The following is a 12,676-nucleotide window of genomic DNA, read 5'->3' on the forward strand; positions in this document are numbered from 1 at the left end:
CAATCAAGTCACATACACTTCTGACTGGCCAACCAGGCATCCCTTTCACAATATATTAAACTTATTTGTATTTATTATTTCTTACATATAATAATAATCATAACAATAAATATTTCTTGAGTTTTTACTGCAGGCCACCAGCTCTTTATTACTTCATTTTATTCTCACCCTGACCCATTTTTCACATACAGAAATGGAATATAAAAAAGCTCAGGTAACTGGCTGGGGGGTTAACAGAAAGTGTCAGACCTCAGATTTAAATTGTTTTCAAATCCCATTTTATTTCTAATGTCATTTTAGTCAATTGTTAAAGGTTTCCCAGATAGATCATCCTCTCAGCAGATAATAATTATTCCATTTCCTTTCCAATACTTTTACTTTCCCCCGTGTCCAATTGTATAAAATCAATTTCTTATACTGCATGCACTTGTTTTAAATATCACTTAAATCTATACAAAATCATAATCTACGATATGAGTCTTTAAGCATTTCAAGAAAATTGTAAGATGGTATGATTTAAAATAAGACATGGACATTATTCCATATTGAGTATACTAGATTAGAAGTTGCTAATAAATTGGAAAAAAAAAGTTAAAAACAAAAAAAAAAAAGAAGTTGCTGGAATGACTGGGTTGCATAAAAATGTTCCATGTTATGCCTTTATATGTTATTATGTTGTCTTATATCCAAAAAAAAAATTATAAAATTTAGTCCAAGATACTTTTAATGCTCAGAAAACAGTTGATTTTGCTTATTTGGATGTCCTTATTCAATTGAGGGCATTTAATAAACATATGTTGGTGCTGATGTTTCAGACAGTTGAGGAAATGGATGGAAGCAATCACAGTGGAGTCTCTGAGTTTCTGCTCCTGGGGATCTCAGACATTCCTGAGCAGCAGCAGGTCCTGTTCTGGATGTTCCTGTCCATGTATCTGGTCACAGTGGTGGGAAATGTGCTCATCATCCTGGCCATCAGCTTTGATCCCCGCCTGCACACACCCATGTACTTCTTCCTGGCCAACCTCTCCTTCACTGACCTCTTCTTCGTCACCAATACAATCCCCAAGATGCTGGTGAGCCTCCAGTCTCAGAACAAAGCCATCTCCTATGCGGGGTGTCTGACACAGCTCTACTTCCTAGTCTCCTTGGTGGCCTTGGACAACCTCATCCTGGCCACAATGGCATATGACCGCTATGTGGCCATCTGCCGCCCCCTCCACTACACCACGGTCATGAGCCCTGGGCTCTGCATTTTGCTCCTCACCTTGTGTTGGGCACTTTCTATTTTTTATGGCCTCACCCACACCCTCCTCATGACCAGGGTGACATTCTGCGGTTCCCAGAAGATACACTACATCTTCTGTGAGATGTATGTCCTGCTGAGGCTGGCATGTTCTAACACTCAAGTCAATCACACAATGCTGATTGCTACAGGATCTTTCATCTTCCTTGCCCCACTAGGGTTCATGATCATGTCCTATGTCTGGATTGTCAGAGCCATCCTCCAAATACCCTCAGCCTCTAGCAAGTACAAAGCCTTCTCCACCTGTGCTTCCCATTTGGCTGTGGTCTCCCTCTTCTATGGGACACTTTGTATGGTATATCTGCAGCCCCTCAAAACCTACTCCATGAAGGACTCAGTAGCCACAGTGATGTATGCTGTGGTGACCCCCATGATGAACCCTTTCATCTACAGCCTGAAGAACAAGGACATGCATGGGGCTCTGGGAAGGCTTCTCTTAGGGAAAGCCTTTCAGAGGTTGACATGAGGTAAGTTTGGAAAGGGCATTCAAGTAGAGACTGGGAATTTCCTTCACCATGGGCAAAACATTACCCTCTGGGGGATTCAGGAGAGTTTAGTACATTGCACCAACTCAGAATGAGCTCATATACCTGTGATGAAGAAAAGAAATGTATGCATAATCCAATATCCACCAAACAATGGAAACCTTGGCAATAAATAAGGTCACTAACACTAATACTAAAAGTTTGCAAAATCAAATCCTTCAACTTGTCTGACAAGGACCAAAGTCCCAGCCTTATCCAGACATTCCCAGTTAGGACCTAATCGGGTCTGTTATGTTCTTTAGCACACATCCACTCAGAGTCTCTGAGCTCTGAACTTTTCTAAAGAGCCTGCTTCCTGCAAGCCTTTTATGGAAGACAACTTGCATCAATCCACTGTAGATGTCCTGGGTTATGCCACCCCTTACCTGAAGCTCTGCTGGGCACAGCCCCCATTGTTTCAGTTCTGATTCATAGTCCCTCTGGACACAACCACGGATGTCCAGACAGAAATGGCAAGAAATCCCTTTCTTTTGCTCTGGGGAGGTATTTTTCCTTTGGGCCTCAAAACAATACTATTTCCCTTGCCTTTTTCCTGCATTCCTTCTCCCTGAGAGAAATCAGGCTGTCTTTGAAAAAGTTCATCCTGTCCTTTATTTCTGTAGTTCCTTACCTCTCATCTTCTTCATTCCCTCAAAACAAAACTCTCAAGCATATCAACATATGCTCATAACAGGAGTGGTGGTGTAAGCAGAAAAAGGGGAGCAGGAATTGTGAGACCCAAACCCTACTTAGATTCTACAATTCTGACAGAAATTTTGGTGTGTGTGTTTTTTCCAACACCACCAAGCAATTCCCTGATACCAGCTGGATATCCTACAATTCAACTCAATTCTGACACTATCTACCTGTAGATAGAATCAAATCTCACAGCGTAAGGGTTCAGTCCTATAAGACTGCCCTCACCCCACTTCAGACACCAATTGCAAGTCAAAGTTGTCACCTGTGTTTCTGACTGACCAGCCAATTGAAGGTTTTCAACAATCCCCTCCTTGGGATGGATTAATTTTCATGAATAGCTTATGGAACTAAGAAAAACACATCACTTAGTAGATTACTAATTATTATTCAAAAACAACCAGATGAAAGAGATCCATAGAACAAGATATGTGGGAAGGGGCATGGAGCTTCTATTCCCTCCCTGCATACACCTCTCCCTAAATCTACATGTGTATATGGGTCTGAAACCCATCTTTTTAGATTTTTATTGAAGCCTCTTTACATAGGCGTGATTGATTAAATCACTGGTGATTGCCCCTCTCCACAGATGGGGATGGTGAGCAGCAGTGATAAAACTGAAACTTTAAACACTCCAATCACATGATTGGCTACCCTGGAAATTTACACTGCAATACAGCAGGGAAAGGATAAGCATTTCAATAAATGGGGCTGGACATTTGGATATCCAAGTTGTATATCCAACTTTTGGAAGAAAAAACATCTTCTTTAAAAATTTTAGTTATTTATTTTTCAGAGAGAGAGAGAAACAACTTGAGCAGGGAGATGAGCAGAGAAAGGGGAAGAGAGAATCTCAAGCAGATTCCTCACTGAGCAAAAAGCCTGACATGGGGTCTGATCTCACAAATCTGAGATCATGACCTGAGCCAAAACCAAGAGTCAAACACCCAACCAACTGAGCCACCAGGTGTCCCTAGAGGGAGAAAAAAAAGTCTTGATCTCTCCCTCACCTGATATAAAAATCAAGTCTAGACTGACAGCAGATCTAAATGTGAAAGGTAAAACCATGTATCTTTTTGAGAAAAATATAGAAGAATATTAGCAAAGATTTAGCAAAGATTCTTAAACAATATATAAACAATAGTAACTATAAATTAAAAACTGATAAATTGGACTATTTAAAATTAAAATATCCTGATTCACAGAACCCATCATTAGCTGAATGAAAGACAACCACAAAGTTGAAGATGTTATTACATACATCTGACAAAGGACTTCTAAACAAAACACATAAAGAACTCCTATAAATCAACATGAAGGGGACAGAAAACCCCAATAGAAAAATGGGCACAAGACTTGAAGAGATAATCTACACAAGAGAATATACCTGCGGAAAATAACCACAAGAAAAGATAGATGCTTAACTTCCTTAGTCAGAAAAGGCATGCAAATTAAAACCACAGTAAGATACCACATACCCACAAAAAAGCTCCAATGAGAAGGATGGAAAATACCAACTCATGTTAAGAATGTGGAGCAACTGAGGGCACCTGGGTGGCTCAGTGTGTAAAGCTTCTGCTTTTGGCTCAGGTCATGACCTCAGGGTCCTGGAATGGAGCCCCACATTGGGCCCTCTGCTCAGTGGTGAGCCTGCTTTCCCCTCTCTTTCTGCCTGCCTCTCTGCCTACTGCCTACTTGTGATCTATCTATCTATCTTTCTGTCAAATAAATAAATAAAATCTTAAAAAAAAAGAATGTAGAGCAACTGGAACTCTCACTGGCTGCTAAAGGGAGCATAGCAATGCTATGTTACAACTAGTAGGGGAAGCTGTATAGCACTGTCTTCTAAACTAAATGAACACCTGCCCAGTCATCCAGACATTGCCCCCATATAGAAAGATGCCCAGGAGGAATGTGAAGCTCCACTATTCTTAAGAGCCCAACACTGGAAGCCACAAGTGCCCATCAATGGGAGAATAGATTTCAATGGCAGTCACACAATGCAATGAGAATGAACAACCCACAACCATCTACAACAATGCAGGTAGACCTCACAATATAGAGAGTGAGAGAAGCAGACACAAAACAACCCAAAAGACGTACTTTCATTTCAATAATGTACAAAATGGGTCAACTGATTCATACTATTAGGAGTCAGGGTCTGCTGACCTTGCAGGAACAGTCAGTGACTAAAAGAAAACCAGACAGCATCTCTACAAGGCTAGTAAGGTGTTTGTTTGTTTTTATCTGATTGCTGGTTACTCATGTTTGTTCAGTTTGTAAAAAGTCCTTCCAACATTTCACAATTAGTTCTATATCCCAAAACATCACAAACATCATGATATATTCTGGGTCCAACTATTCTGTTATCTAGAGTCCCCATATGCCTTTCAGCTGTTGGCTCTTCTTTCAGTATCTTATTTACTTGTGTACCTGCTTATCTTTGGGTTTGTGCTCAAAATTATATTTGAAAATGGGATTGAGAAAAATACTTTGAAGTCTACTTGATGTTATTTTCCTACATCAGGTAATATTTTTTTTAGCTTCTTTTACTTAGTACTCAGAGCCACTAGTCACCTGGGATTGTCCAAATTCAGTGCTTGAGAGTTTCTGGATCTCTGATGATTCAAGGCCAGGCTGAAGCATGTGTGTGTAGCTCTTTCTTTCCTGCTAATCTAATTCCTGGAGCATGTTTTAGGATTGTGGCCCAAGGTGTTGGTTTACTCTTTGTAAATAAGACTTATTTCCCAAGACCTTTGCGTGTAGATATTAACACTGGAGCAATTATCTAGGATCCTCCCAACAAGCTCTCTTGGGATTGCCTCCCCAGTGTCTCTCCAAAACTGACAAACAGCCCTGATGTGGCTCCAGTTCAGTCCCTTTCTTTTTTGAGCTTAGGATCCAACCATCAGTTCTCAGATCCCCCATCTTCAGCAGGGCACCCACAGCCTGCCATTCTCTTTTGGACAGACTGCTTATCCAGAGGCCGATTCCTCTGCTTCCCACCTTTAGCCAAAACGACAAATCATGAAGTCCTATTCAGAAATCAATGTCGTAGGGTCCTTTGTGTTCTGATTGACTCTTCATCCAATGTAGGAAGAAACTGAGGGCAGCAGAACCAGGTAACTTTAAAAGCAGCACAGAACAGTGGGTAAGGTCTTCACATCACAGACTCCATTCTCTCCCCCTTTTCTCCTTTCTTCTTTCTTCACCTTTTCTCTCTCACACAAACATAACAAACTTTGATGGTCTTCATATAATCTAATCCCCTAATATTTGAAGGTAATTGGCATCCCCTCCCATCTTTTTAGCACTCTACAGTTTTCAAAGTGCTGCCACATACTCTGTTGCATGTGATTCTCAAACCCGCAAGAAAGGCTTTGTGGTGGGATGAGGAGGCTCAGGGAGGTTCCATGCCCTCTTCAAGGTTCTGCAACCAGGGAGCAACACAGGAGGTACCAAAGGACACTTTTCCAACATCAAGTTTGGAACACTTTTCCATACCACTCCTACAATCTCTGCCCTCATTGCAGAGGGGTTTGTGTCTCTAAGCCAATCTGACCACACAAATGCTCAGAACTCATTGAGTCTTACAGACTCAGAACAGCATTTCCGCACAGTGAGAATCACCAGGTGGCTGCTAAAAAGGACTTGGTTCTCAAAACAGAAATCAGTATTTCCAGAAAAGGGCCAGAAAATCAGCTTTTTGTTTTAAAGTATCACAGGTGTTTCTCTGCACACTGAAGCATGGGAGACACCAGCCTTGAGGGTTAGAAAAGCAAAGATATCATGCCTTCTGGGTGTTCTCTGTCTTTCCCCAGCCCTCTTCCCTGCTTCCTCCCAGAGGGTCCTGAATCCAGACAAATGGGCTGTGTAGTTTCTGATGAGGTCTAAGGAGTTGTAAGACCTTTGTCTCCATGGCAGAAACAGAGATGGTGGCCAATGTGCTCAGGGTTGGAGTCACTCAGGGAGTTACCATTATGCTCATTTTCTTTTTTTTTTTTTTTTAAGATTTTATTTATTTATTTGACAGAGAGAGATCACAAGCAGGCTGAGAGGCAGGCAGAGAGAGAGGAGGAAGCAGGCTCCCTGCCGAGCAGAGAGCCTGATGCGGGCCTCGATCCCAGGACCCTGAGATCATGACCTGAGCCGAAGGCAGTGGCTTAACCCACTGAGCCACCCAGGCGCCCCATTATGCTCATTTTCATTCTTAGGCCATTTGCTGGGGGGGGGGGGGAGGCGTGGTCTTGGAGTGGTCTCTGAAATTAGCCCATTAGTTCTCATTCTCACTGAAACTCCACTGTCCTAAGAAGCAAGGAGCCCACCCCTTGCTGACCTTTTGTTTCCCGGTTTTCTACTTCCTCCCCCTTCTTAGGCTAACAAAGAGAATACCTGACTTGGAACGAGGTCACAGCCTAATCCTTGCCACCAAATCACTCTGTGACCTTGGGCATATTGTTCCAGCTACAACCTTCCCTTAAATATTGGTAAAATAACTTACCTCATTTATAGTGTTGAACTTTGGGTGAATTTTACAGTAGCAAATAATAAATGTGGGAAGCTGTGTATGCAAAAAGTTTCTAGAGCCTGAGCTTAGAGTTTCTCCCATATTCACTCAAATGCCAAAGGACCATCACATGATTATTCTATAGTTTGGAATCTTAGAATTAGATCTTAACCATCACCCACCTCCACTAACTGCTTTCATCAGCTCTGAAATGATCACTTAGCCCACTGTATAATGCAGCCCTGTTCAAATGCCTTCTGTGTTGGGATCACTTTCCCCTGCCAGCTCTTTTCATCAACACAGCACTCAAGTCTTTTGGGAGACAGCCTGGATATTTTATTTTCTAGCTTCTGACCTGACCAATCCATGTAGACCACACCAATGGGCCAGCCACAGGTGAGGTCTTCCCTAGGACATCCTGGGTTATTTCCTACAGACACAGATGGCCTGAGGGTGCTCTCTCTGTGTAGTAGGGAGAGCCAGGTGCAAGACAGAGAAGGAAGTAGGCCCTGGATGTCTCTTTCTCCTGAGAGCAGAGTTTCTGACTTTAGGGGATTAAGAGATACTCAGAAGCTTGGGAAAATGGTAAAGAAGACTTCCTTTGGGACCCTCATAATAGCTCCTTCATTTACATATGGATTTAGGGTTGGAAAAGTGCTTCCTCCTCCATTTGAATTCTTCTCTAAACCCTTAGTAAGGGAGACATCATTTTTCTTGTTTAATGTCTGGCAGAGCAGTTGAGGCCTGGAATTTGGAGGCAGAAACTGGTAATCAAATCCCAGCTCCATGAGTTACTGGTTGGGCAACATTGGGAAACTCATTAACCTTCTAATCCCCAAAATGGAGAAATAGAAAGTAATAGGGCTATTTGTGGAATAAATATAAGATTTAATATACATAAAATATTCAACACATTGTCTAACCAAGTACTCGGTATTGGGCAGTTGTTTGCTCAAAAAAAAACAGCTGTATGGGTTAACACAGACTCGAACTTCTGACTCAAAGTCTCCTTCCACTATACCACTAACACAGGATATCTGGGAATTGAACTCTCTTCATTGAGATAATGAATCCACTCATTTGCTAAACGCCAGGTTGGCCTCTCCCCTAAAACCCAGAGCTCCAAATTACTGTTATGTCATAGGTTATTCATTGTCCCCACATCTACATTTGTTTATATTGCTGTTACTTTAAATTCATCATGTTCCTGACTAAATTTGCAAAAAATGTCTTTGCAAAACTTTCCTTGACACACTGACTGATTTTCAAAACAACTGCATTTTTTATCTGTACCTTCATTCATTCATTAAGGTTCTTGGGCTTCTGACTCCCCCATTCCTTCAGCTCAAATCCACTAAATGACTAATATTCTGTACAGTTCAGTTCAACCTTCATTTCTTTTTTTAATTGACATAAAGTTGACATTAAAAACCTTACTAACTTTTCCCAAAAATAGACAGCTCTCCCAATAACATTTATCCCATAATGCAACTCTGACCTGTTATCATAATAATCCACTAAATCCCACATGTACTCAGTTGTTTCTGAAGTTTCTGTCCCATTCTATCAATCTATTCAGTGCAGCACCAGCACTACACCATTTTTGAATCATTTACGGTTGGCAGAGGAAGTGTCTCATTGTTATTCTCTTTCTCAACATTTTCTTATCTTATTTTTGTGCTTATTTTTAGATGAATTTTAGATTAGCTTTTGTTTCTTAAAAACTTGGACTTTGAATAGGTTAATAATAGCATTTTTGCCTTTGCAATATTTCAGCTTTCAGAATCAGTTTGGAATCTGGTATATCCATCCATTTATTAAATTTTTACTTTATGCCTCCCTGGAGAATTTGAAGAGCATGCCTGATGCTATTATTATTATTATTATTATTATTAACATATAATGTATTATTTGTTTCAGGGGTACAGGTCTGTGATTCATCAGTCTTACACAATATACAGCATTCACCATAGCACACACCCTCCCCAATGTCTGTCACCGAGTCAACATCTCCCATGCCCCTCCACTCCAGCAATCCTCACTTTGTTTCCTGAGATTAAGAGTCTCTTATAGTTTGTCTCCCTCTCTGGTTTTGTCATTTCCTTTTTTCCTTTCTTCCCCTATGATCCTCTGCCTTGTTTCTCAAATTCCACATATCAGTAAGATCATATTAGAATTGTCTTTCTCTGATTGATTTACTTCACTTACTTCTAGTTCCATCTACATCATTGCAAATGGCAATATTTCCCCTTTTTGATGGTTGTATAATATCTCTTTATACATCTTCTTTATCCATTCTTCTGTTGATGGACCTCTGGGCTCTTTCCAGTTTGGCTATTGTGAACATTGCTGCTATAAACATTGGGGGGCAGGTGCCCCTTCAGATCACTACATTTGTATTTTTGGTATAAATACCTAGCCGTACAATTCCTGGGTCATAGGGTAGCTCTATTTTCAACTTTTTGAGAAGTCCCCATACTGTTTTCCAGAGTGGCTACACCAATTTGCATTCCCAACACAGTGTAGGAGGGCTCCCCTTTCTCCACATCCTTGCCAACATCTGTCATTTCCTGACTTGTTATTTTTAGCCATTCTGACTGGTGTGAGGTGGTATATTACTGTGATTTTGGTATTTCCCTGATGCCGAGTGATGTGGAGCACTTTTTCATGTGTCTGTGGACCATATGGATGTCTTCTTTGCAGAAACGCCTGTTGAGGTTTCCTGCCCATTTCTTGATGGGATTATGTATTCCATGGGTGTTGAGTTTGATAAGTTCTTTATAGATTTTGGATACTAGCCCTTTATCTGAGATGTCATTTGCAAATATCTTTTCCCACTCTGTGAGTTCTTTTGGTTTTGTTAACTGTTTCCTTTGTTGTGCAAAAGCTTTTTATCTAGATGAAGTCCCTATAGCTCATTTTTGTCCTTGCTTCCCTTGCCTTTGGCAATTCTTCTAGGAAGAAGTTGCTGTGGCTGGGCTCAAAGAGGTTGCTGCCTGTGTTTCCTCAAGGATTTTGATGGATTACTGTCTCACATTTGGTCTTTCATCAATTTTGAGTGTATTTTTGTATATGGTGTAAGGAAATAGTGCAGTTTCATTCATCTGCATGTACCTGTCCAATTTTCCCAATACCCTTTTGTTGAAGATACTGTCTTTTTTTCGATTGGATATTCTTTCCTGCTTTAACCATAGAGTTGAGGGTGCATTTCTGAGTTCTCTATTCTGTTCCATTGATCTATGTGTCTGTTTTTGTGCCAGTCCCATACTGTCTTGATGATTACAGCTTTGTAATAGAGCTTTAAGTCCAGAATTGTGATGCCACCAGCTTTTTCTTTTTGATTGTGCCTGATTCTTATCAATGTATTAATGCATAGATCCATTTGTTGATCATGTAAATGGGATTGTTTCACATTAGATTTTAGCCTTATTATTCCTGATTACTGTTTGCATGTGATAATAATAGGCAATATTTGTGGAGTGCTCACTGCGTACAAACTCTGTTAAGTGGTTTATTGTTTAATTTTCTCCGCTCCTGACCTATTTTTGATATAAAGAAATGGAGTCTTAAGGAACCTAGTTAAAAGGCCTGAGGATTCACAGCAAGTAAGAGGCAGCACTCACACTTGAATTCCAGTGTCTGACAACACAGTCTTCATCACTGCAGTATATACTTATAAGAGCACCATTAGTTTTGTGACTACTCACTGTGTGATTGGTCACTTTACTGAAATCCCTTTTTATTTCTAATGGCACTTCAGCTGATCATCTTACGTTTCCCAGATAGATCATACTATCAGTAAATAATGTTAATTTTTTCTCTTTTCCCTTACAATATTTGTCCTTATCTCCCTCCTTTGTCCATTGTACCGTATCCATTTCCTATAACACATACACCTATTTTAAAATCACTTAAATCTGTGCAATCTCAAAACTATAACATACTAATCTTTAAGTACCTCAAGAATATTATAAGCTGATAGGATTTAAAATAAGGCATACACATTATTTCTATAATATTGGGTATGTCAGATTAAAGGTCACTGGAAAAAATTGAATAAAGATTTTCCATTTTATGCTTTTGTTATTACTTCATTGCTCACATTAAAAAATTATAAAATTTAGTCTAAGATATTTTTAATCCTAAGAAAATATTTGATTTTGTTTACCTCAATGTCCTTACTCAATACTCAATTTGTAAATGTGTGTTGGTACTAATCTTGCAGACAATTGGGGAAATGCATAGAGATAACCAGAATGGAACCTCAGAGTTCCTCCTCCTGGGGATCTGAGAGAGTCCTAAAGAGCAGCGGATTCTGTTCTGGATGTTCCTGTCCATATATCTGGTCACAGTGGAGGGAAATGTGCTCATCATCCTGGCCATTGCCTCTGATTCCCGCATGCACACTCCCATGTATGTATTCTTAGCCAACCTCTCCTTCACCGACCTCTTTTTTGTCACCAATACAATCCCTAAGACATTAGTAAACCTTCAGTCTCAGAATAAAGCCATCTCCTGTGTGGGGTGTCTAACACAGCTCTACTTCCTGGTTTCCTTGGTGACACTGGACTTCATCCTGGCCACAATGGCATATGACCGCTATGTGGCCATCTGCCGCCCCCTCCACTATGTCACAGCCATGAGCCCTGGGCTCTGATTTTGCTCCTCACCTTATGTTGGTCACTTTCTGTCCTCTACGGCCTCTTCCTCACCCTCCTCATGACTAGGGTGACATTCTACGGTTCCCAGAAGATACACTACATCTTCTGTGAGATGTATGTCCTGCTGAGGCTGGCCTGTTCCAACACCCAGATCATTCACGTAGTGCTGATTACCTCAGGCTGCTTCATATTCTTCACCCCCCTAGGGATCATGATCATGTCCTATGTCTGGATTGTCAAAGCCATCCTCTGAATACCCTCAGCCTCTAGCAAGTACAAAGCCTTCTCCACCTGTGCTTCCCATTTGCTGTGGTCTCCCTCTTCTATGGGACTCTTGGCATGGTATATCTGCAGCTCTTCCAAACCTACTCCATGAAGGACTCAGTAGCTACAGTGATGTATGCTGTGGTGACCCCCATGATGAACCCTTTCATCTACAGCCTGAGGAACAAGGACATGCATGGGGTTCTGAGAAGACTGTTCCTAGGGAAAGCTTTCCAGAGGTTGACACAAGGTAATTGAAGGTGACGAGGGTCATTGAAGTGAAAACTGTATAACTTCATGCCCCAAAATCTTTTATTTGCCTCACTTCTACTAAGTCACTAAGATAAAGCAATTTAAGCATGTTTCTTCCCCCAAAAAAGTCTCTAAATGTATTATTTAAATCTGGTGTAATTACAGAGGAAAATGTATAGAATCATCATCATGAAAGGAAATATTGGCAGGCCTGTGATTACTGGTGGGTCAGGTGGAAGAATGGTGAAAATATGGAGGATCTAAACAGCATGATTGATGTGCTTGATCTGCAGCATTTACATGCAGTGATTAGAAATTGAATATTTTTCTTAAGCACATATGAAACATTTGCAGGAATTATTAGGTACTAGGACACACACACACACACACACACAGTGTCAAAAAATATCAAGGAATAGAATCTGGTCATAACTTGGTTTGAATTTTAATGACAGAAAGGCAAATAGAG

General features: G+C 40.7%; 1 protein-coding gene and 1 pseudogene across 1 annotated transcript; both read left to right on the plus strand.

The window, feature by feature from the left end:
- Positions 1-494: 494 nt before the first annotated feature.
- Positions 495-1,769, plus strand: LOC122907651 (olfactory receptor 1D2-like). Its single transcript, XM_044250463.1, has one exon. It carries the CDS (start codon positions 795-797, stop codon positions 1,767-1,769), a length of 975 nt encoding a protein of 324 aa, XP_044106398.1. The 5' UTR covers positions 495-794.
- Positions 1,770-11,240: 9,471 nt separating this feature from the next.
- LOC122907340 lies at positions 11,241-12,213 on the plus strand (annotated as a pseudogene).
- Positions 12,214-12,676: the final 463 nt, after the last annotated feature.

Source organism: Neovison vison, chromosome 5 (assembly GCF_020171115.1).
Source record: "Neovison vison isolate M4711 chromosome 5, ASM_NN_V1, whole genome shotgun sequence".
Classification (NCBI taxonomy): Eukaryota; Metazoa; Chordata; class Mammalia; order Carnivora; family Mustelidae; genus Neogale; species Neogale vison.